At 42.6% G+C, this 24,662-nt stretch overlaps 1 protein-coding gene across 1 annotated transcript; it reads right to left on the bottom strand.

Annotated features, from left to right (window-relative positions):
• Positions 1-451: 451 nt before the first annotated feature.
• LOC149839294 (blue-light photoreceptor PHR2-like) lies at positions 452-5,103 on the bottom strand. The gene is made up of 4 exons (XM_090002434.1): positions 3,921-5,103; positions 1,230-1,453; positions 1,006-1,098; positions 452-839 (listed from the first exon to the last, which is right to left on the bottom strand). The coding sequence occupies exons 1-4, from the start codon at positions 4,947-4,949 to the stop codon at positions 761-763; spliced, it is 1,425 nt and encodes a 474-aa protein (XP_089858560.1). The 5' UTR covers positions 4,950-5,103; the 3' UTR covers positions 452-760.
• Positions 5,104-24,662: the final 19,559 nt, after the last annotated feature.

Below are 24,662 nucleotides of genomic sequence, written 5' to 3'. Positions count from 1 at the left end.
ATTAAATCCTCGATTCATGAGAAAACTGTGTTACGCTACTCCTATCAAATTTATGCTACGAAAGCAGGAACACTGAAAAGTCAACAGTAAAATATTGCATTAAAAAAAGAATATAACTAAATTCAATATTCCCAAATCAACTCTACCACTGTGCTGGGTAAAGAATAAAGACTAACACCATCAACCCACAACATATGGAAATGGTGTTTCCGTACCAATGCATGACTCCCAAACGGAGCCCTTGTTCCAACAGGCACAACTGGCCCCTTTCTTCAAACTTCCAAGGACCTCCAAACTTAAACATGCACAGGTGGTCAACTTCTAAGAGTGGGGATCGCGTTGCATTATCCTAGCTTCCTATATTCCACCATCACCCATCTGTGTGACCATTTTCTATGATCACATTGTTTTTTCAGACTTAAAAAGCAACTCTTAAAGCAAAAACCAGAAGTAAGGCAATGTGATCTGATTAGGTAAAATAAAAGATTCCATTCTTGTAGCTTCCTTGCATTTGATCTGGCTGCCAGGTGACTGAATGTAACAGAGCAAAGAACTTTTACTTGATAGCAAGTTCTTATATAGACACTATTTCTGAAAACAGAGAAGATGAGAACAAACACAACACGCTCCAGAGATAGGGAGAAACTGCTAAAAATAGCCACATCGAGCCTTTTCTGACAAAAAGCTCAGTGTAAACTGAATCAGATCACTGTTTGTAAACCCTTTTTTTTTTAAGATTTCTGGTGACCATACTGTGATTTTATGCAAGAGCACCCGCACATGCCATAACAGGAGTTGCAGTGAGAGTCTTCGCAACACTGTACTTCCTGGTGATGAACCTGAAACCAGCCACACAAATGACTCGATAAAATATTCATGGAAACAAGCTGGATTCTGTCACTGAAACCATACCTATTGAATCTTATTAGAGATATATTAAATTCGTTGATTAATCAGAATGAATTAAGTGAAAAAATGAAATAGCATCTGTAATTTCAAATGCACCTGAAGAAATCCCTCCATAACAGCTCAAACATGAGCCAGTTTGTTCCATTATCTGCTGAGCTAGCACCAATTTTCAAGGTGGCGCTTACCATGCTGGTGGAGACAAGAACAGACATTAGAAGTGCCTCATCAAACCCATACAATATGAAAAACCAACCTTAGGGGTCATAGCTTTCACATGTTTAAAAGGAAAGATTGCACAGATGAAAGGCAGGCATACACACCTCATGGAATTCTTGTTTACTTCGTTGAATATGTGGCGTGGAGAGAGACAACCCACAGCTAACCATGGTGATATTTTACATGAGAAATTAGCACCGTATATGTTCTCTTTCGAGCCAACCTTGCCAGCAGGTTGTGCCTGGCATTCTGCAGCAAACTTCTTCAGCTTTTGCAATGCCTCAGTTTCACCTCCTACAAGAGAGGCATTGGCTGAAGGCTTCCCACCCTGGGCAAAATGAAAGATGTTGAGAAGTTCCTAAGCAAAGCCCATGATTCAAAATGCATTTCCAGTTACAATCGTCCAGGACAAATAAGCATTAACTGAAATAAAATGCAAAGGCATATACTTGACTCTTTGTGTAACTGTGCTTTAGTTCTACATGATCAATCGTTAATAAGCCAGCTGAATGACTCAAATTCTTCTCACTTTAGGATGTGACCATCACCCAAATGATTATATTAACAAGGTTGTTAGCAAAGAAAAAACAAGTTATTTTCACAAACCAAAACAAAAAATTTAGAGTAAACAAGGGTAAAGCTAACCAAGCAACCCAAAAACCTATTGTTGTGTTTTGGAGGCATGAAAAGTTGAAACTTTAGGTAATTAGCCACCAGATAAACATTAGTCCTCCAATTTGCACAAGATGCCCCATCCACATTGTTCATGCATTCCAACTAGGGATGCACAACGAGCCGAGCTAGCTCAAGCTCCTTGGCTCATCCCATAAATGAGCCGAGCTTGAACCAAGCTCTGAGGCTCGACCGAGCAAACGAGCCGAGCTTGATCAGCCTACCGAGCTCGATAAGGCTTGTATTATATTTTATATAATATAAGATATATATATATATATAAATTAAAAAAATGGCCCCCGCCCAGCATCGAGCCCCCACCCCGCCTTGGGCCCCTGCCCTGCCTCGACCACCTTCCCTCTCTCTCTTCCCATCTCTCCCTGTCTCCCTCCCTCCGAAGCCCCGGTCGGCCAGACCACTCTTTTCGCTGAGGATCTCCACCAGGCCTACCACCACCCCTTCCGCCGGTGTCGTTGAGGGTCTCCACCACCACCCCTTCCACCAAGGATCACCACCACCACCTCTCTCTCTCTATGTGATCAAGAAGGGGGGAAAACAAGTTTTCTCTCTCTCTCTCTCTCTCTCTCTCTCTCTCTCTCTCTCTCTCTCTCTCTCTCTGAGTCTGGCTCGAGCCTTGGGATGCACTCACCCTGTCGTGCTTGAACCGCTGAATGAGCAGAGCTCGGCACGAACTGAGCTTAACGAAACGAGACGAGCTCGGCCCGGGCTCGACTCTAGCCTGAGCACCATTTTACGTGGGCGAGCCAAGCTTAAACATGCCAAGCTCGGCTCGTGTGCATCCCTAATTCCAACAATAATGCTCAGAACCGTCTGCAATAAGATGACCTAGTGGTAGATAGCCAACAAAAAATTTGGATTCTTGTGGTCCCCAAATCTCTTAAAACAAACCAGAAGAATAACCAACTTTTTGAAATGGACTTGCTATTAGGCAATCTGACAAGGGAAACCAAATGAAGGCAACTCTGAAGAGGCAAAACATACAATGTACAGATCCACAGGGATAGTTCAACCTCTTGATCTCACTCTAGAATGGGAGAAAACCCCCACATATGCCACATATAATTCTACGTCCGTGGACCATTTCCCAAAAGTAATGCAAGCAACCATCTGGTTAAATCTAAGCACCATGTAGCTCACAAAAGAACCTTATTAATGAAAGTTTGCAGCCTCGTATATATTGAAATTTATGCAGCCAAAGAAAATGCACAATCTGATATATTAAATAAAGACAAATAATCTAAGGCAGGTATCATAAGAAACGGGAAATTCTCAAAGCAAAATCAACATTTATTTTCAAAAGTATTACATCAGTACGATGGTTTTAAAATACTGTGAAACAAGGTTGTCCTATAAATAAGGAAGTAAGAGCCAGATAACTTAAAGACAGTTGATAGTACAAACAAATGCTCCTTACTGTTATGAGTATCTCAGTCTCCACAATGTCAATCACAGTTTTAATTCCCCAAAACTCATGGGTTATGTTAGAATCGTCTACCTGGGACTTGGTGATGGACTACAGCTGCCTGGTGGATTGGCGAAACTCTTTACAGTGGTCATGTCAAGGATTTTCATTGTAGTTATGTACCTGTTATGTTCCTTATTGTCTTATGAAGCTGGATATCTTTCAGGAGGATGGCGTTTGGAAAGACAAACCTCCTGAATGGTTCTCAGACCTAATTCATACGGAATGAGTTCCTTGTAAACTGGTCGGGGTCTGCCTAACCCCAGCTTGCCAATAAAAAAAATAGTACATGCTACTAGAAGGTTGAAAGGCGGCACCTTCTAACCAAAAGCTATTTCTCTAAACTCATTCGTACCAAGCTAAATCTCATATAAGGAAGCTATTGCACTTTTCCACAGTCAAAATTTTGATTATATCCTTGGTGTAAATGAATTTTTTCTAGCATTCATAAATGAATCGACGGAATGAAAAAAGTAGCAAATGTTCCACAGATTTAAGGGTGCCAAATTGAGACTAAGTGCAATCTAAACCAACTAAGTTCATACCAATCTAAGAAATAAATACAAGATTTCCAGAATGCACGAAGGAGAAGGCATCGAAATTGATCAAATCTTTAAGGGAATGAAGGTCGAGGGAAAACCTGAACTGTAACCGGGCTGAGGCCCAAATCGGAGAGGGTGGGAATGCGCCCAGGCTCGATCTCCTCGCTCGAAGCAGGGAATCCCCTTAGCCTATCGGCCGCCTCGATCGTCTTCCTCACCTTCATCCCCTTCACCTTATCCCTAAACCCGCCATAATTTGCCGGCATTTCATCCAATTTGAACGGGAGGTCATCCAGATGGAACAATGTACTTCCCCAGAACCACTTGGTCTCCAACCCTTCCTCCGCCAAGGCCGCCTCCACGGTCGCCTCTGCCTTCATCTCCTCGTGTGCCACCTCCCGGTGCGCGAACAGCGCGTCCGCGCCGGCGTTCCTCGCGAGCTCTGCCAAAACCTTCTCCGGCCTCCCGATCCTGACAACGAGATCGGAACCCCGCTTCTTGAGGCTCTGCCGGAGGTCGGCAACGGCCTGGATGAGGAACGTCGCGCGGTAAGGGCCGGTCCTGTCGAAGCCGGACGCCGACTTCCCGTAGTCGCGCGGGTCGAATACGTAGACGGGGAGGAGCGAGAGGGACTCTGAGTCCGCGGAGCTCAGCGCCTCGTTGTCGTGGACGCGGAGGTCGTTCCTAAACCAGACGATGGCCGTCCTCCGGCCGTAGATGCCGCCGGGGGAGTTGTCGGAGTTGCCAGGCAGGTGGCGGAGCGGGTTCGCGACTGTCGACGCCGAGAAAGCGGATTTCGGAGCGTAATTGCGCCGGAAAGGGATTGGGGAAGGGTTGAAGAAGGCGGAGGAGGTGAGGGAGGACTTGATGGAGAGGTTGGGAGCGACTGATACGAAGGAAGGATTGAAGGAAGCAGTTGGTGGGGAGAGGGTGAAGTTGGTGGCCTTGGGGAGGGAGAAATGTGGGGAGAGGGAGAGGGATAAGGAGCCAAATGGGAGAATGGTTGATGGGTTTTGGTCATGGTGGTCTTGCTGCTGCTCTTCTTGTGGGGAGAGGGCGGTTTGTTCCTGATCCATGAGGATTGAAGATGAGGTGTCAGCACATTTCTCTTTAAGAACTTCCTTCATCTCTCTTCTGTTGTGGGGAGGAAGGTTTTGGAAGGGTGGGGGTTTAGTGGGGTGTGTGAGGAGAGTGAGGAGTTGGGGTGTAGGGTTTATATCAACCACACAAGGAGGAAGGTCAGGTGGATCAGAAGATGTTCTCTCTCACTCTCCCCTCTTCTTTGCCCAAGATTGATTCTGTATTTCTTCTCTCTACTTTTCCGTGGATAGACCGCGGGTAGCCTACCAAATGGGATTTCGGACCCTCGGTTCGAAGCGAATATAGATCCGGAACCTGGTAAAGTGAGCAGGCCTGCCTGTCAATGGGTCAGGATTGTACCGGGTACCTGACCCGAATACTCTCTGTTAGAGGTATCAATGGATCTGAGCTCGACTCACTCAGTTTAGCTCTTTATGGAGCATGGCCTAGATTCCATTCTAAAGGACTCGGGTATAGATGAATTGGCTTGGTACAGATTACCTCTTAGGCTCCGTTTGGAAACTGGTAATGGGATGAAAATTATGCATTTGAAAAAGTGGCAGCTGCCAAATCCTTGATTTTGCAGAGGTGGTATCTATCAAATTCCATTCTTTAGTCTAAATACAAAGGGGAGGCTTCCCATCCCCAATCCATAAACACTCATCCTAACTAGGGATGGCAGTGGGGAGGGGCGGGGCGGGGGACAAGGTTTCCACCCCCGCCCCGCCTCAAAATTTTATCCTCCACCCCCGCCCCGCCTCCGCGGCGGGGATGGATTTTATCCTCCACCCCCGCCTTCATCCCCGTTTCATGTCCTCCACCCCCGCCCCGTCCCCGTCCCCGTCCCCGCCCCGTCCCCGTCCCCGCCCCGCCCCCGCCCCGTCCCCGTCCCGACCCCGCCCCCGTCCCCGACCCCGCGGGATGAGCGTGCTCGTCACCGGCGCCGCTGGCTTTGTCGGCACCCACGTCTCGCTCGCCCTCCGGAAGCGCGGTGACGGTGTCGTCGGCCTCGACAACTTCAACGACTACTACGACCCCTCGCTCAAGAAGGCCCGCCGTCGAATCCTCGGCGACCACGGCGTCTTCGTCATCGCCGGCGACATCAACGACGCCCGGCTCCTGGCCAAGCTCTTCGACCTCGTCGCCTTCACCCACGTGATGCACCTCGCCGCCCAGGCCGGAGTCCGGTACGCTATCGAGAACCCGGCGTCCTACGTGCACAGTAACGTCGCCCGGCTCCAGGGTTAGGAATAGGGATGGCAGTGGGGCGGGGCGGGGCGGGGGACAAGGTTTCCACCCCCGCCCCGCCTCAAAATTTTATCCTCCACCCCCGCCCCGCCTCCGCGGCGGGGATGGATTTTATCCTCCACCCCCGCCTTCATCCCCGTTTCATGTCCTCCACCCCCGCCCCGTCCCCGTCCCCGTCCCCGCCCCGTCCCCGTCCCCGTCCCCGCCCCGCCCCCGCCCCGTCCCCGTCCCGACCCCGCCCCCGTCCCCGACCCCGCGGGATGAGCGTGCTCGTCACCGGCGCCGCTGGCTTTGTCGGCACCCACGTCTCGCTCGCCCTCCGGAAGCGCGGTGACGGTGTCGTCGGCCTCGACAACTTCAACGACTACTACGACCCCTCGCTCAAGAAGGCCCGCCGTCGAATCCTCGGCGACCACGGCGTCTTCGTCATCGTCGGCGACATCAACGACGCCCGGCTCCTGGCCAAGCTCTTCGACCTCGTCGCCTTCACCCACGTGATGCACCTCGCCGCCCAGGCCGGAGTCCGGTACGCTATCGAGAACCCGGCGTCCTACGTGCACAGTAACGTCGCCCGGCTCCAGGGTTAGGAAATTAGGGAAGGGAGTTAGGGTTAGTAAACAGTTCATCTGAGTTGGGGGCGGGGATGGGGCGGGGCCGGGACGGGGATGGGCCGAGGGCGGGGCGGGGATGGGCCGGGGCGGGGCCGGGGCGGGGATGGGGCGGGGCGGGGCGGGGCGGGGGAACGTGCCAGTCCATCCCCGCCTCCACCCCCGGACAGGGATGGATTTTAACCTTCATCCCCGCCTCCATCCCCGTTTCATACCCTTCATCCCCGGTCCAAACGGGGCGAGGCGGGGCGGGGCCCCGCTTTCCCCCGGTCCACTGCCATCCCTAGTTAGGAAATTAGGGAAGGGAGTTAGGGTTAGTAAACAGTTCATCTGAGTTGGGGGCGGGGATGGGGCGGGGCCGGGACGGGGATGGGCCGGGGGCGGGGCGGGGATGGGCCGGGGCGGGGGCGGGGCCGGGGCGGGGATGGGGCGGGGCGGGGCGGGGCGGGGCGGGGGAACGTGCCAGTCCATCCCCGCCTCCATCCCCGTTTCATACCCTTCATCCCCGGTCCAAACGGGGCGAGGCGGGGCGGGGCCCCGCTTTCCCCCGGTCCACTGCCATCCCTAATCCTAACTATCAGTAGGTTTTACCAATTGCATTAACTTCCATCCTAGCTACTAGTTTCCAAACAGAGACTTACTGTGTGTTTACGAGCATTTGCCAAGCACAGAAAATGCTAGGTTTGTTGTGCCAACCAATATACAAGTGGCTGATATGTTCACCAAGCCATTGCTCTCATATAAGTTTGAAAATTTCATATCAATTTTGGGAATTGCAAATTTAGGGGATGTTAAAAACAGTAATTTATAATTGAATCTGAATCTTTCTTTTTTTTGTTCAGCAGTTCATATGCCAAAAATAGAAAAGTCGGTAGAGGGAGTCTCTCCTATTAGTTATTCTTATTCTAAAATTGGATGAGCAGTTGTTTTTGCTCCTAATAAGGGGTCCTTTGTAGGAATGGCAGTGGACCAGGGGGAAAAGGTGTTTGGCCCAGTTTGGACCGGTGATGGAGGACATTAAACAAAGATGGAGGCGGGGATGAAAGTTAAAATCAAAACCTGTGCGGGGATGAAGGTAGGGGTGGACTTATGCTTTTCTCCACCCCGCCCCATCGAGAGGGTGGTGTATGTTCGCCCCCGATGATTCACTGAATCCCACGTCTGTGTTCGGGGGATCGAATGAGCGCCACGTATTCATGCACATGGGGCTCGTATTCCCGTGTATGTTGACATAACTATGCATCAGACTCTGGTGCTGTTGCAAAGACTTAATCACCCTTACTTGCTTTTCCTGCCCTGAAATGACGGTTCGAGGAAATGACAAAAATATCCTCAATTCAAAAGTTGTGAAACGACGGGTCGATAAAAAGACAAAAAAGTCCTCCATCCAGAAAGTTTGATGTTAACGTGGAGACGTTCCCTATTCATTAAACTCCTGCGCCATCTGCTTTAACAGTTGCTCCCATTATCAACCAAAACTTTGCCTTCGTCTCCAGTCTAGCTTTCTGCCTTGTTTTTTATCTTGTTGTACAACACATTGTTGCCTTCTCGTGCCTGCCTTGCGTTACAAAACATTCCAGTGTCTTCTCTTCATTTTTGCTGTCGTTAGGCATCATGGTAGAAAGCAATGATTCACAAGCATTCCTTCCAGTGCCATTAAGGCAGCGTGAGTAGCTTTTCATCTCATCATGTGATCGATGAAGAAGGCATGTCGTCTTATGTGCCATTAAGGCATTGTTTGGTTATTGCAGGTAGATCTTGTTCTTACGAAGGTTGGAAACTTATCGATATTTGTAAGACGCTGGGACCTATTGACAAGAATGCTTGTTTGCAGATGCTAGGAAGGGCCTCTACCCCATCAGGTATCCTACATTCATTCATCGTATGCATTGTATCTCAAACCGTTGTATTAGTAACAGACTCCCGTTTTTGTGAGATACATTTTTGTTAGTTAATATCGATTTGTTTGCTATTATGCTCAACTTCTTCCTTATCGATTTATAATTTATTGTGCGATATATTTATCGACCTTTTATGATGGACATATTCATGAAGCGAAGGGTATCAAACGAAAACCTGCCTCTGATCACAGTCGTCGGAGGGCAAAGGGTGCAGTAGAATTGGTTGGCAAGAAGAGGATTAAGAAACAACCTACCTGTAATAAAAAACAACAAGGCCCTTGCAATGAACAGGTATGTAAAACATTATATTGCTTCCCATTACGAGAAGCTTGTCAAATAGCTAACTCGTGTAATGTCCATCATGCAACAATACCATGCCGAAGTACCACCAAACGTTCAAACCTACATTTCTCCCGACCAGATTTCCGGCAACGATCGCTACAGTTTTACAAGTCTTTTGGTATGTAATCAATGTTGCGAGGAGGTATGCATTTCTTGTGAAACTTAATTCAGTGTCTAATATTTTCTCTTTCATGACAGGCTTTGATGCATTCGACAGATAGGTATGGGACACAGGAATCTCGTGTGGGCCATTAATTTAGTTGTTATGCCTCTTTGCATGCCCTGATCTCCACAATGCCGGATTTGTTTTTGAGTTTATAGTCATTTGTCACTGGCGACTTGCGGTCCGTCGATAGATAGCGATTTTTTGCTTTTGCAGGAAGTCGATTGATGACATCACTGTATGGCGATTTGTGGTTATCGTTGATTAGCGATATGTGGCATCGCAGCGTAGTGATTTGAGTGTATTGTTCGAATGTCGATCAAAGCGGGATGACAAAGGTTGTTCAAGTAAGCTTTTTTCGGGCAATGAGCAAGGTTGTGTTTCATTTTATGATCTAAGTATGCTATCACCTGCGCGGTTGAAAGCCTACTTGGATCATAAAATGAAGCGCAACCTTGGTCAATGCCCCAAGAAAGCTTACTTGAACAACCTTTGTCATCGCGCTTAGATCGACAGTCAAACAATACCCTCAAATCGCTATGCTGCGATGCCACATATCGCTAATCAACGATAACCACAAATCGCCATACAGTGATGTCATCAATCGACTTCCTGCAAAAGCAAAAAATCGCTATCTATCGATTTAAGCAAATCCAACCACGGACCGCAAATCGTCAGTGACAAATGACTATAAACGCAAAAACAAATCCGGCATTGTGGAGATCGGGGCATGCAAAGAGGCATGACAACTAAATTAAAAGCCCACACGAGATTCCTGTGACACCTCCAATTGCCTTTTGAAATCATTATTGTTATCTTGTGAAATGTTGTATCCATATATTGTAAATAAAAGGCTACTCAATGTGTGTTTTTAGATCCGTGGGGTTATTATCAACAAACGTTCATTATCAATTTATGCTAGTATCGTTTAACACCGCAAATCAGCGTTGACTAACACCCTTTACAAGGGCCGAGTATTGCTGCACAAATCGCTATTCAACGATAACCACAAATCGCCATGCAGCGAATATGAAGTCGAATTACTTAGTTACAACGGATAACAATAAATGTTTGATTTGTCGTACAGTATTCATTGATCATGTTGGTTGAGCAGTACATCTTTTAGGCCATAAATAGTCGCACGAGTACTAGAAGCTGTGTTTGTCTTCTACTTCCTGAACCAGCAACAATCAAACCGACGGTTCCTTCATAAACCAGGTGATTCATCCTCTAACATACAAACTTACACAAACGAAGACAGCTACACGACCAACAATGGCGAATCATGGGTATATTGTCTACACATCGTCTACATTTTCATCAAAATCCATCAGTTTCATGCCATTTTTTGTGATTTGTGATTTGTGTTTTGTGTACTGTATAATGTAATTTCAATATCGTTTGTTGCAATGTCCGCATTCATTTCAGTCGAACATCCACCGACGAAGTTGGGCGAAAACTTAGTCAATCACTCCTGGAGGACATCAACAGAATGCAGAGTGAATTCGCACAATACAACATGATCAGTAATTTTGTTAGTATGAAACTAGTAGAAGTTGTCTATATACGTAAGTCATGTGTACGTCCGTTAACAACAACATATTTGCTGCAAACAGACTATATCTGATTTCGTCAGTTATATTAAAAGCAGCGCACCAAGCCAGACTGTAAGCGTCGTAAGCCCGTATTTCATGGTATATCGGTTTTATTTTATGTTGTTTTCCGTTATTGATTTAGTCCAATTGATTCGTATGTTATCGTTAGTGTTAGCAATGTTTGGGTTTGCAGACTATCTTACGCTGTTTGCCATACTCTAGTGGATTTCAAGATGGCATACCTTATTGGGTTAACGGTAATCACTGCAGAGACCTTTTGTTAAGTGAAAAGGTAAGCAAACAAACCTACAGTGCAATATTACAGCATAACAAGTGCTAACATCATTTTTTCGATCTATTTGCAGATATTGATTCCTACACTATGGCAATCTGAAAAGCATTGGGTCTTATACGTGATGGATTTACGCGGAAAACAACTATGGTGTTACAATTCGTTGGAAGTTGACAGTGGTTTACGGCTAGACATTTCCCATCTCGTAAGTTTCAATATCTATGTGAGGAACAAGTCGTGTACTGGGGTCATGAATTTACTGTCGGTCGCATTATTCTCATATCGGTTTTCTCAAAGCCATTTTGGGAGTCGATGCTAGCGAGTGGATCTATCGCACGGCATACAATGCTCCTTTACAAGATAATGGCGTTGATTGCGGGGTATTTGTAATGAAGTACATTGAAGCAATATACAATGGTGCAGAACCCTTTTTCGATGTTGTATGCCATTTCTTCGCCTCTGTTTTTTGGGATTAAGTGCATGTCTATTGCTTCTACTTTACAATCTGTTTTTGCAGGTTGATATACCCGGATTCTGTGAAGAACTCTGCAAAAAATTGACGTCCTTTCTAATTGCGGAGGAGAAAGTGAAAGAGGCCTCGCGAGCATCTAAAAGGCTTGTAATTGATAAAAGATGTGCGCTCAACCGGCATGGTTGACAGTCGCTGAGTGAGACTGCGATGTATTTTAATGAACAAAGACTTCTAATGTTCGAAATGATAATATTCAACATCGCTATGAAATGTTGTATGCTTAAACATCGCTTTATTGCTGGCATATGAAAAAAGTGGTGAATAAGGGCCATTAATGTAGCTTTCGTATTTTATGAATTGTACAAAGCCATACGCTTAGTGGTCTACCGTCAACTACACTGCTACCACCATGAAAACTTGTGAAAGAATTTGAAAATTTCTTGAATTTTAAATGACGTTTCCTTCAATTATGATCTTGCAGACATGAAAAAGTATAAATGGATACGACAACTGCGTCAAATACGCAGGAATTATCGATTTGTCGGTTCCTTATTCGCGAAGCAAAGTGGAAGTGTGTGTTGTATCATTCAAATATTAATGAAACGTCCCATCACCCTCCGTCAGTTTTCAAGTATATACGTCAGTTTCATTAAACCAAAAGCAAATCTTCATTAAAAATGCACTCCGCATTAATGAAATTGAACAATGGGGGGGCTATTTCAAATATTAATCAATAATGTTGATCGAATTTTTCGATCTCAAATAAATCCAAAAGTACGTACACACGCGTCCCAAGAAATCGCATTAGGCGTACCTTACCGTAGGTTCAGCAATACAGCGATTTCTGAAAACAAACCTTTCTTATTGATACGTTCACTGAATGCGATTTTTAGAAATATCTATCTCCGTACAGTCTTTTTCATTACTGAAGAACAACTTCTACCAGCATTGATTATGCGCATACGACACAAAACTATTTTTGATTACGCATAAGAAATTGACTTAGGTGTACATCAGTGTGCATTTGCGTAGGTTAAGCAATACAGCGATTTCTGAGAACAAACCTTTCTTATTGATAAGGTCACAGAATGCGATTTTCAGAAAGATATTTCGTCGTACAGTATTTTTCATTACTGAAGAACAACTTTTACCAGCATTGGTTATGCGTATACAACAATGGTGGAGCTCCTGCTGGCAATCCCCAGCGCGACTGCACCGACTGGGTTGCTGTCGAGGAGGAGGGCGAGAATGGTGATGGCGGAGCTCGTTAGGTTGTACAGACAAAACAATCGATATGTTTCACTTCACATATTTTGTCTATCGTTCTTTTTAAACTCAATCAATTGTTGGCATATTTCTTAGCGTATTTCCGGCATATGATCCTGCAACAAAACATGTAATGTGAAACCAATATATAACAGGAATAAACAATAACATCGGATACAAAGCTCATACAGCGTGGAAACAAGGTTCTTCTCCATTGTATATTGCTTCAATATGCTTCATTACGAAGATGCCACAATCGACCCCATTACTTTGTAAAGGTGCATCGTCAGCACAGAGCAACATCCACTCGGCAATGTCAACACCAAGCCCGTTAAGGAATCCCGGCTGTGATAAAGGGATAATATATTACAGTCCAGTCCACCTAGAAAAGCTAAGATTCACCTATGGGCACAAGCATACCAAATGCATAGCGTCGCGTTCTACGCCAATGTGGCAGTTCAATGAGTTGTAGCACCACAGTTGTTTTTCCATAAAATTCATCTCGTATAGGACCCAATGGGCGGGATTTTGCCAGAGTGTAGGAAGTAAAATCTGCGAATCGATAAAATAATTTTTCATGTTTCGCAGACATATCGTGATGGGGATGTTACAATTAAACCTTGGAGAAGAGGTTTGTTCAATTACCTTTCCAAATTTTGAAATGTCTAGGCACTCATCATCACTGTTCCAACAAGGTAGTCATCTCTGAATCCAATGCTGTATGGCTTTTGACGGACGTACATCTGTTGCAGGAAATAGTAAGATTTAACCACCAAGAAACGTGAGTACGTCATAAAAGCAAACAAAAAAACAACGGACCAGACATACCATGAAATCAGGGTTGATGATGCAAACTTTATTGCTCTTTGGGTTGCTCTGGATGTAATTGACAAAATCACACATTGTCTGGTTGCACAAATTTACGAACTTCAAAACATACAAACCGGAACGACTTAGAAATTGATAGTGGCTAAATATTTACAAAATTGCTGATAGTGTTCCCAACTGCAAATTCATCTTGCATCTGCTCGATGTTATCTACGCACTCGTCAGGGCGTTGCCGCCCAACCTTGCCTGTGGATGTTGAACTGTGTGCACCATGAGCGTGGTATTCAGGATTCGACATTGAAATTATTGTCTACAGTAAACAACAATAGTCCAAATACGACATGAAAAGGCAAATGTTGACTAAACCGCTCAGGCGTTTCAAAAAATATACGTCTTAAGCGCTAATGCTGGTACTGTGAATGTGGTTGTCTTCTCCATTGGCGCCGTGCCTGGCCGTTTTGCTCCCATCGTCCTCTCCGTTGTCGTCGTGCCTGGTCGTTTTGCTCCCATCGTCCTCTCCGTTGGCGCCGTGCGTGGTCGTTTTGCTACCACCGTCCTCTCGGTTCCCCCGTGCCCGGTCGTAGTGCTCCTATCGTCTTTGGCACCGTGTCGGGTCGTATTGGCCCAGTAGTCGTCTTCTTGGACGCCATGGCTGGTCGTACTGCTCCAATTGTCCCCTTCTTCGGCGCCATGGCTGGACGGAGATATCGATGGCACCTTTGCAGCGCAGATACGAAAACGCCATCCTCAGTCAAATACAAAGGTAAAGTCCTTTAATGTCCCGCCCTTTTCTGAAAACCATTTTTCGAAAACAGCCCGCTAATTAAATGATTGCATTTTAAACAAATAAAAATACGTCGTTTCGCATGCCACCCTTTTTCCGATAGCCGCCGCCAAATTAAATGCTTGCTTTCGAAAAAATTAAAAATACGTCTTTCCACAAACCGCCCTTTTTTCGATAGAAATAATTAAAAATACGTCGTCTCACATGCCAGACTTTTTCGGAAAATAGACCGCTAATTAAATGATTGTGTTTTAAATAAATAAAAATACGTCTTTTGGCATGCCGCCCTTTTTGTGATAGCCGCCGCCAAATTAAATGATTGCTTTCGAAAAAATTAAAAATACATCTTTCCATAAACCGCCCTTTTTTCGATAAAAATAATTAAAAATACGTCGTCTCACATGCCAGACATTTTCGGAAAACAGTCCGCTAATTAAATGATTGCGTTTTCAATAAATAAAAATACGTCTTTTGGCATGCCGCCCTATTTTCGATAGCCGCAGCCAAATTAAATGACTGCTTTCGAAAATTTTAAAAATACGTCTTTCCACAAACTGCCCTTTTTCGATAGAAATAATTAAAAATACATCGTCTCACATGCCGGACTTTTTCGAAAACACCCCGGAAATTTAATTATTCAATTTTAAATAATAAAAAAAACCCCTCGTTTGTTGGTCGCATTATAACAAGCTTTTAGGTATGAATAATCTTTCACGATTATTCTATTGATTATTGTATATGGATACATTGATATATTCATGCAACGACAAACCCTTTTCTTATCGCTATTGATTGTTATCATTTACTCCGTCAGAACTAGTTAAATTATTGTTCACGGCTTACATCGCCAATCCTTAATGTGATATTCTTTCGAGGCGGAGACAAATATAGCGATTGCTAAACAGAAATGATATATCTTAGCGATGCCAGATAGGTTAGACAATGCCACAATTTTTGAACAAATATCTATTTTCGATTAAAGTTTATTTATTACCGAGATCCACGGACGAAAAGATGTAATAATAAAGAATTAAACAATAAAACAATGTCACGTTACTACAACTCATTATACAATTACAACAATAACCTAGCGTGATAAAAATGAAAAACTACGATTTATTTCGAGGCACTTGACGAATCAGATGAAATATCATAGACTTGTCTCTCACTTTTTATTTGTGCACTATCTATCCTGGGTGGCAGCTTCGTTGCGAGACCTTTATTAAGAAAACTGGTCATCATCTCTACCACTGAGTTCAATTGAATCCCCATAGTGCTTACTTCTGCCCTTAATTTCTTATTCTCCCTCTTCATAAGTTCAAACCTTGCGGCAGAGACAATGTTCTCTTTTAGTGCAAGTGTTCGCTCTTCCTCGCGCTTTGTTACTGAGGGACCAGTCGTAGTAACCAGAGAGAGACGACGTTTTGGTTGTAGAGGTTGGGTTGCAACATGAGAAGGGGCAGTTGGGAGGCATGGGTTCACAATTTTTTCAATCTTCAGATTTCGCCGCATTGGTTCCCAATACCTTTCGAAATAGAAGGGATCAAATTGTCGTCCTTCACGTGGATTCGAAATAGAAGGGATCAAACCACCTGAGTTCCAATTTAATAATTCATCCCTGTAGCGATCAGGCCAATTCACGTTCCTGCCCCCACCACTATTCATCTTCCTTCTCACTTCCAAAGGCTTATTTGGGATAGACTGCCCCAAGCCAGATTGTAAAAGAACTCGACTACCTTGCTGCAACTCAGCTTCAAAATTGCAGAATAGCCACAAATCGCAGTAAGACAATCTAGCAGCCTCCGCAACAACATCTTCGTCATCGTCCTCCCCATCTCCATAAGGTCTCCACAAAACCTGTACATTGGTAATTCTTTTTAATAACGAATGATAAATATATTAACATTTATTTACGCATGATATGGCAACAACGATATGTACTACGGAAGACAATCCTGCAGCGATGGATACTTAAGAATGTTGAACATTACAACGATTTATAATACTCAATGGTAAATGCTGACGCGATTGTAAACAATTTTAGAACGTTTACCTCGTTTAGTTGCAGCCCATCTAAAATGGACTTAGCATTATAAACTGCGACGTTTATTCTAGCCCAACGACCGATCTTTGGAAAACCACAAATCGGAGGGCCACAACGAGGACGCAATGAGATAATATGTTCCAACGCCCAGGCCTAACAAAAACAATATTATTAGTAACACCACAACCTGAAATGAGATTGTTCTACAATTACTAAGTATGTAATCAACAAATACCTGAACAAATGGCCAAAATCCACCAACTGTTTTCGTACCGTTACTCGCACGGTGGAGTTGACTGTACAAGTGTGCGAGCATAGCGGCACCCCAGGCATAGTTGTCGACTTCATCTAAGTCTGCCAGGTACTGCAGCCACATGGAACTTATTCTCGAACCAGAACAATCGGAAAATAATGTAAGACCAAAAAAATATAGAAGGAAGCCGCGCAACTCTTGGTTAGCTATTTCAGATGCACAAGTAGCGGAGTGGCATTCCCATTTATTACGAAAAAATGAGACCTTCATTGATGTGGAATTTATTCCACCATAAATACATTGACTCCATTCGTCCATCGACATTCCTAACAGGGTCGTGCATTTCTCCCTTGCGTTATAGTTTGAATGCCGTAACAGGACAGCACTGCCATCGCACTTAAGGCCAGTGATCATCGCCACATCTTCTAGAGTCATGGTGATCTCAAAAGAATCAAACTGGAATGTGTTCGTCTTATCATTTCATTTATTTACCAGGTGGGTCATGGTATTCCAGCAAGTTTCAAAATATTACTGGTCCAAAAGGCCACCGAAGTGCATATTTCGTAATCGGTCCTTCTGATATGCACTCAGCTGACCATACAACGACAGAACTATAGGCCATTGACACCGACCTCCGAGCTTTTCACCTGATGCTCTAGTTCTCCTGTGAACTCCCTGTAACACAAAATAACATATTATTCCTACCAATTGTAATTTAGTTCCATTTGTACTTATAAATATTATTCTACTAACCGCTATAAATAATATTGGTTGCAGATAGACTATCACAGTAATCGCTATACATATTAATACCTAACACAGTAATCGCTATACCAAAATCGCTAAACATGTTATTAAATCTTCACAGAGAACGGATATATTTACCTTGGTCGCTATTTTCTCATGTTCTCCCTCCAACCTGAGACTTTCTGGTGGGTCCACTGCCACCAATTGACTTTCAATCTCCATCTCTACCGGATCCACCATCGCATGCCTTTCTCTCGCCTTCCTTTTCTCGGCCTCCTTCTCCATCCTTTCTCTATCCTTCCTTTTCTCATCCTCCTTCTTCTTCCTTTCTCTCTCCCTTTTCTCCTCCTCCTTCTTCTGTTTCCTTTCTCTCTCCCTATTCTCCTCCTCCTTCTTCTCCTTCTTTTCTCTCTCCCTTTTCTCCTCTTCCTTCCTCTGCTTCCTTTCTGTCTCCCTTTTCTGCTCCTGCATCCTTTCTCTCCACTTTTTCGCCTCCTGCATCCTTTCTCTCTCCTTTTTCGCCTCCTCCTCCTTCTCCTTCCTTTCTCTCTCTTTTTCTCCTCATCCTTCTGCTTCCTTTCTCTATCCCTTTTCGCGTCTTCCTCCAACTTCTTCTTTTACCTTTCTTGCACTTCCTCCTGTTGCTTCTTCCTTTTCCTTTTCTTTTCTTCCTCCTCCTCCTTCCACCGCCTTTCTATCTCTTCCAGTTCTTGTTTCCTTCTTTCCTGCAATTCTTCCTCCTGCTTCTTCCTTTCTTTTTCCTTTTCTTCCTCCTCCTCCTTCTGTTGCCTTTCCTTCTTTTCCTCATTCTCCTTCTTCTGCCTTTGCATTTCCTTAGCTTCCTCAAACTCCTTCTCCCTCATTCGCCTTTCCTTTTCTTCCTCATACTGAGGAATATTCTGTTCCTTCTCTTCCTCCTCCTTATTCATTTGCCTTCGCCTATCCTCCGCCTCCTTCATTAGCCTTGCCTTGTCTCGCATTGCTCTACGCTCCAAGTTTCTCCTCTGAGATTCCGCCTTAGCCTCGGCCAGCATATTGCTAACATTACTTTCCCACTCCTTCGCATTCTTCTTCCTCTTTTCCATCACCTGTGCGTTAATCCTTCGCCTTCTATTTATATTCTCATCAATATTTCTTGCCTTTGCCTTCTCTTCGTCATCCTTGTTCTGCATCTTTCGTTCTTCAGAGTTCTTCCTTTGATCCGCAGCCTCGATATCTGATGGATAATCATCTGCATAATACGATTCCAAAGCTTTTTCCCTGTCTTCATCGTTCTCAATCTTAAGTATATTTTGGTATCTTTCAAAAACCTTAGATAGATGGGACTGGCGGATCACTTCTCTAATAGACAGCTCATAGAACGACGGGGTATCTCTAATTTGATATGGCGCAGACATTGCTAACCTGCACAACACATTACACGATCATCATGATTAGAAATCGTCGGAATATTTGGGTTCATAAGAAACAAATCGTTGTATAAGAAGCAAAGTTCAGATTGAAGAAAGAAACCTTACACGAAACTCACCAAAACGATGGGAATTTGGATATTTCAACTGTAGAGTAAGCAGTGGTAAGACAGAAACAGATGCTCTGGAACAAAGGGAAAGGATGCTCCGACGACTCCAGATGAAAGCAAAGAATCTCCGGTAGAGTGCTTAGAGCGAGAATTGATTGTTTCGAACTATTTGAATCCTACAACATAACGCTTGCTACATACGCAAACTCTGCGGAACGTTTTGGCGCGATAACGATGGAGGGCAGCTTTGTCCTTTTCACGAACCGACGGTTCAGTTTTCTAGAAGGAGGGCATTTATGTCCGTTCGAGGAAGATGAAGCAAATGGCGGTAAAGGGTACTTAAGTCTTTGTTGCGGCACCAAATTACGATGCAGTATGATGCGGACTATCATCGGGAACCATGCCGGTCTCGATCGTATACGTGGCGCTATTTGGAAGCCCCGAACATGAGATCTCAGTACCGGCCCTGTTTGGGGGGGGGGGGAGGACATATAACCTGCTTTGCGCCCCATCTCCAATCTTTCTTTAGAGATGGCAATGGACCAAGGGGAAAAGGTGATTGGCCCAGTTTGGACCGATGATGGAGGACATTAAACAGAGATGAAGGTGGGGATGGAAGTTAAAATCAAAACTTGTGCGAGGATGAAGGTAGGGGTGGACTTATGCTTTTCTCCACCCGCCCCATCTCCAATCTTTCTTTAGGGATGGCAATGGACCAAGGGGAAAAGGTGCTTGGCCCAGTTTGGACCGGTGATGGAGGACATTAAACAGAGATGGAGGCGGGGATGGAAGTTAAAATCAAAACCTGTGCGGGGATGAAGGTAGGGGTGGACTTATGCTTTTCTCCACCCCGCCCCATCTCCAATCTTTCTTTAGAGATGGCAATGGACCAAGGGGAAAAGGTGCTTGGCCCAGTTTGGACCGGTGATGGAGGACATTAAACAGAGATGGAGGCGGGGATCGAAGTTAAAATCAAAACCTGTGCGGGGATGAAGGTAGGGGTGGACTTATGCTTTTCTCCACTCGGCCCCATCTCCAATCTTTCTTTAGAGATGGCAATGGACCAAGGGGAAAAGGTGCTTGGCCCAGTTTGGACCGGTGATGGAGGACATTAAACAGAGATGGAGGCGGGGATGGAAGTTTAAATCAAAACTTGTGCGGGGATGAAGGTAGGGGTGGACTTATGCTTTTCTCCACCCCGCCCCATCTCCAATCTTTCTTTAGGGATGATAATGGACCAAGGGGAAACAAGGCATCTCCAATCTTTCTTTAGGGATGGCAATGGACCAAGGGGAAACAGGGCTTCACCCCGCCTTGCCTTGTTTGGACCTGGGATGGAAGACATGAAACAAGGATGGAGGCAGAGGTAGAGGTTAAAATCAAAACCCGTGCAAGGATGAAGGCAGAGATAGAGGGCAGGATTTTGAGACTGGGCCGGAGTGGAGACCTTGTCCCTCGCCCCGGTTACACTGCCATCTCTAGTCCTACTTCATTATCACTTCAGCTCATTTAGTCCTATATAAACCCTGTGTATCATGGGTTTTAAGCATCCTATTACGAAATGAAGTGAATTTCAAGTGCATGCGAGAGTTTAAGTGTCGTGTTTGGCACTTTCTCACATCTTCTCTCTATTTCTCTACTGGTCATCAAGGTTTTGAGAGATATCTTCTCCGGTTCGTGATGGGAGATAGCTTTCATAAAACTAAAAACTTAAAAACAAATTAAAAAATGTCTTACAATCCAAAGTAAATAGCTCCGGCATTTTGAAATTGTTAAAATGTTGAAGTATTTTTATCCCTTAATACCCTTATTTCTTCTTTTATAAGTAGTATAGAAGAGAGCTAAGGTTAGGCAGACCCCTACCAATTAGGCACGATCTTTGCTATCTTTATGTTCTTTAAACATTATCTAAATTTAAAGCTGACTTTACTTTTCTCTCTCTTTAAGGATGGAGGAAATTTTGATAAAGTCTGGGTTAATCTTTTCTTTAATTTTGTTTTTTAAATTTATTTATGCTAATTATTTTATTATTATTTAATTGTTTATCAAAACAAAAGTTTGAATATCAACATATTCACAATGTGTCACTAGAACATGTTTACCAGAGTGTGAACTAGGTATTTCCAATGCTTTTATTGTGAATTCAACGCTGCAGATGTGTATGACATAGTAAGTTTGCTAGGAATCAATCACTGGTTCATGTATTTTTGACAAAAAAATTTATTTTTGGTTCTTGAATATTTACAATAATTTGAATAATTTGAACCATCAATTTTCAAGCCTTAAAAGACCATGCTTATGCATCGTAATCAGCTGATCTGAGAGCAGGTCCCCATAAAACCGAGTATGTAGATCGCATTTGTATGGTGAGATTTAAGAAGAAAAAAAAACAATGAAAATTGGGTTCGTAAACATATTTTCAATTAACATATTTAGTGACTCTTCGTAATGTTTGCCTTTGTTCAATATTAATCTGTTCATGAAGTAGGGGAACTCATGTAGATAGGCTTCTATGCTAATTTACCCCTCATTTGGATCACTTTATAAACTGCTCCTTGTCATTTATACTTATATTATCATGTGATTTAAAATGTGGGCAAGTATCTTCATTATAAAATGTGATTTAATTTATTTTTATAAGCAATAAACAAAAACAAATCCAAACAGGCCCTAGTAACTCTACTAGATGATTTTTTTCCTTTTTTATAACAACTCTAGTGGATGGGCTTGGATCTATGCCGATGTGATAAGTTTGAAATTTGTTTGAAAAATAGTATACTATTTTTTTTATTTTTAATTAATAACAACACTTTTTTATATTTTAATATATAAAAATGCATTTTAATAAAATACTAACAATTATTAAAATAATAAAAATAAAAATAATGTTTGTATGTGTTAGTGTGTATTAGTATGTCATAGCAAGTTTGATTGTGTCACCATGTACGAGGACTCAATATGTCACCATTAGGGGTTGCTTGATCCCTCGTCTCAGCCCAATTTTGAACGGAAATCATGTTGGGAACATGAGGATGCAGAATGTGCCGACCTCTTATTTTATGAGTGTAGCTGAGATGCGGATGCTTAGATGGATGTGTGGAAATACAATAAAAGATAAGATTCGGAACGAAGAGATACGTAAGAAGGTAGGTGTTGCACCCATTGAAAATAAGATGCGAGAGAATCGTTTACGGTGGTTTGGACATATTCGGCGAAGGCCTAATGATGCTCCAGTTAGAAGGTTGGAGAAATGGGAAAATATATTAGTTAAAAGAGGTCGGGGTAGGCCTAGGAAGACTTGGATGGAGATGATAGGAAAGGATATGAATGCTTTGAACCTCACCGAGGACATGGCGTTGGATAGAAATGATTGGAGGAAAAGGATTCATGTGGAAGACCCAAAATGAATTTCTTTTTTGGTTCATATCGCTGACCCCAATTGTTTTGGGATGAAGGCGTAGTTGTTGTTTGTTGTTGTTGTTGTTGTTTTGCTCCACCCCCTCTTACGGTTAGAACAGGGACGTAGGGAACATTATTTAAAAATAAATAGGGAAGAGGGGTCCCCAACTCTCTCTCTCTCTCTCTATCTCTCTCTCTCTTGCACCCAGGCGGTGAGGGGTGAGGTTGCAGGCGAGGCTGCCATTGAGGCCCCCCCTTTTTTTTTCTTCTCCTTTCCTTGATTAGACTCTCGATCTCCCACTTGTCTTCTTAATTTCTTTCATTTCTTTGTTCCTTTCTCTCTCCTCCTTTTTTTTTCATTCTTCTTCTTCTTCTCTCTTCTTTGTTCTTCTTTTTCTTAGGGCTTTGATTAGTTTTTTCATTAATTAGAGTTTTTTTATTATTGATTAAGATTTTTTCTTTGATTTTCATTAATTAGGGCTTTGAATCAATTTTTTTAAATTAGGGCTTTTAATTGTAGTTATTTTTCTTAGAGTTTTTCATTTGATTTTCTATAATTAGGGCTTTGAATGATTTTTTTTAATTAGAGCTTTTATAATTAATTTGATTAGGGTTTTCCTTGAGTTGATTAGTGTTTTTTTTCTATGAATAGGGCTTTGCATAAAAAAAATTTAATTAAGGTTTTTATAGTTAATTTGATTATGGTTTTTTTTGTATTTGATTAGGACTATTTTTTATTTAATTAGGATTTGAATTAAGACTTTTTATTTAATTTTATGATTATTTTTCTTATAGTGTAGGTTTGTTTTTGTTTTTTTGTGATTTATTTTCATGCATTTTAAGGTTTTATGATTTAATAGGGTTTGATAATTTGATTTTTATAGACAATTTATTTTTAGGGTTTGATCTTCTTATGATGAACTTTCATAATTATATGTAATATGAAATTGTTTAAAGCATTTATATATAAAAAAATATCAAGTCTTATTTTTTCTCAAAATACTCAAATTTTAAATATATTTTAGTTTTTAGATCCAATCTAAGATCCATATCCAAGGCTAAAATCCATAATAAACATGTTAAAATACTCATATAGTTGGGTGAATTGAGTTGTACCATCCAAAACAAAGTTATCTAACACATTATTTGTATGTGTTTATGTTGTCCTCACACCCCATAAAACAAACATTGGACACAAGAAGCACAACATTTTATACAATCGAATGTTCTCAATACAATTTTTACAAAACAGGCAAAACATAAATTCTATTTGTTATATTCGTTCATTATGTCCAATCTTGGATGAGGCATCAAATGCGCCCTTAGGGCTGGTAAACGAGATGAACTAACCGAGCTTAAAGTATTGAAGCTTGGCTCATTCTTGTGGCAAGCCGAGCCAAGTTTGAGCTCATAATGAATCAGAGTTAAACAAGCTGAGTTTTAGCTGCCTTGTTTATATAAAATGTATTTTAGAGCCGAGAGAAATAAAGTTACAAAAAACATGTAAAATATATTAAATTTCTAACAAGCTTCTACGAATTTAGTCGAGCTGACTACCTATTATTCATATTCAGCTAGTCAATAAATCTAAATGAGCTATTTTACGAGCCATGAGTGGCACGGCGTGGCTTGGTTCCCAGCCCTAGTCACCACACACCAGGGTTGGAGCCATATTGACAAACGTTTAAAACGTCAAAATATCGACAGTAAAAAAACTCATGAGAATTTGATTTTTTTTTTAAATCTCATGTTTTATTTGGCAAAATTGTGGTAACAAAAAATAAATAAATAATTTTTAAAAGTATTTAAAAATTAAAACACACGTTTTTTTCATGATAAATAGCCATTAAAAATTTAAATATCACGAGAAATTATTGTTTTAACTTTCAGGTAATTTATCACGATATTGTCGTGAGATTCTCGTAAATCTCGCTATATTTGTCAGAATGGTATTGGAGCATGACCAAGATCATGTGCCCTACGACACACTAGGCAAGTTATTGTTTCTGAGTCTATGTTACAAGGACACTATTTTGACCACGTGTCCCTGTCATCCGAGCATGCTATGTCACGTTGGTTTGGACACCAATACAAACCGACATTATTTTAATACTTAAATAATTTTGAATAATATTTCAATAGAAACACATTTTTATATATTGAAACATCAAAAAATAGTTCTACATTAATTTAAATAAAATTCCATCTTTGTGATAAACGGTAAAATCTTTAATTTTTTTTTTTAACTTCTACAACTAAGAATAATAATTCTGGATTTTTTTTTTTAAAGGCAAGGGCT

This window comes from Nuphar pumila, chromosome 4 (genome assembly GCF_984573655.1).
Source record: "Nuphar pumila chromosome 4, dmNupPumi1.hap1.1, whole genome shotgun sequence".
Lineage (NCBI taxonomy): Eukaryota > Viridiplantae > Streptophyta > Magnoliopsida > Nymphaeales > Nymphaeaceae > Nuphar > Nuphar pumila.
This window is presented reverse-complemented; position numbering and strand designations above follow the sequence as displayed.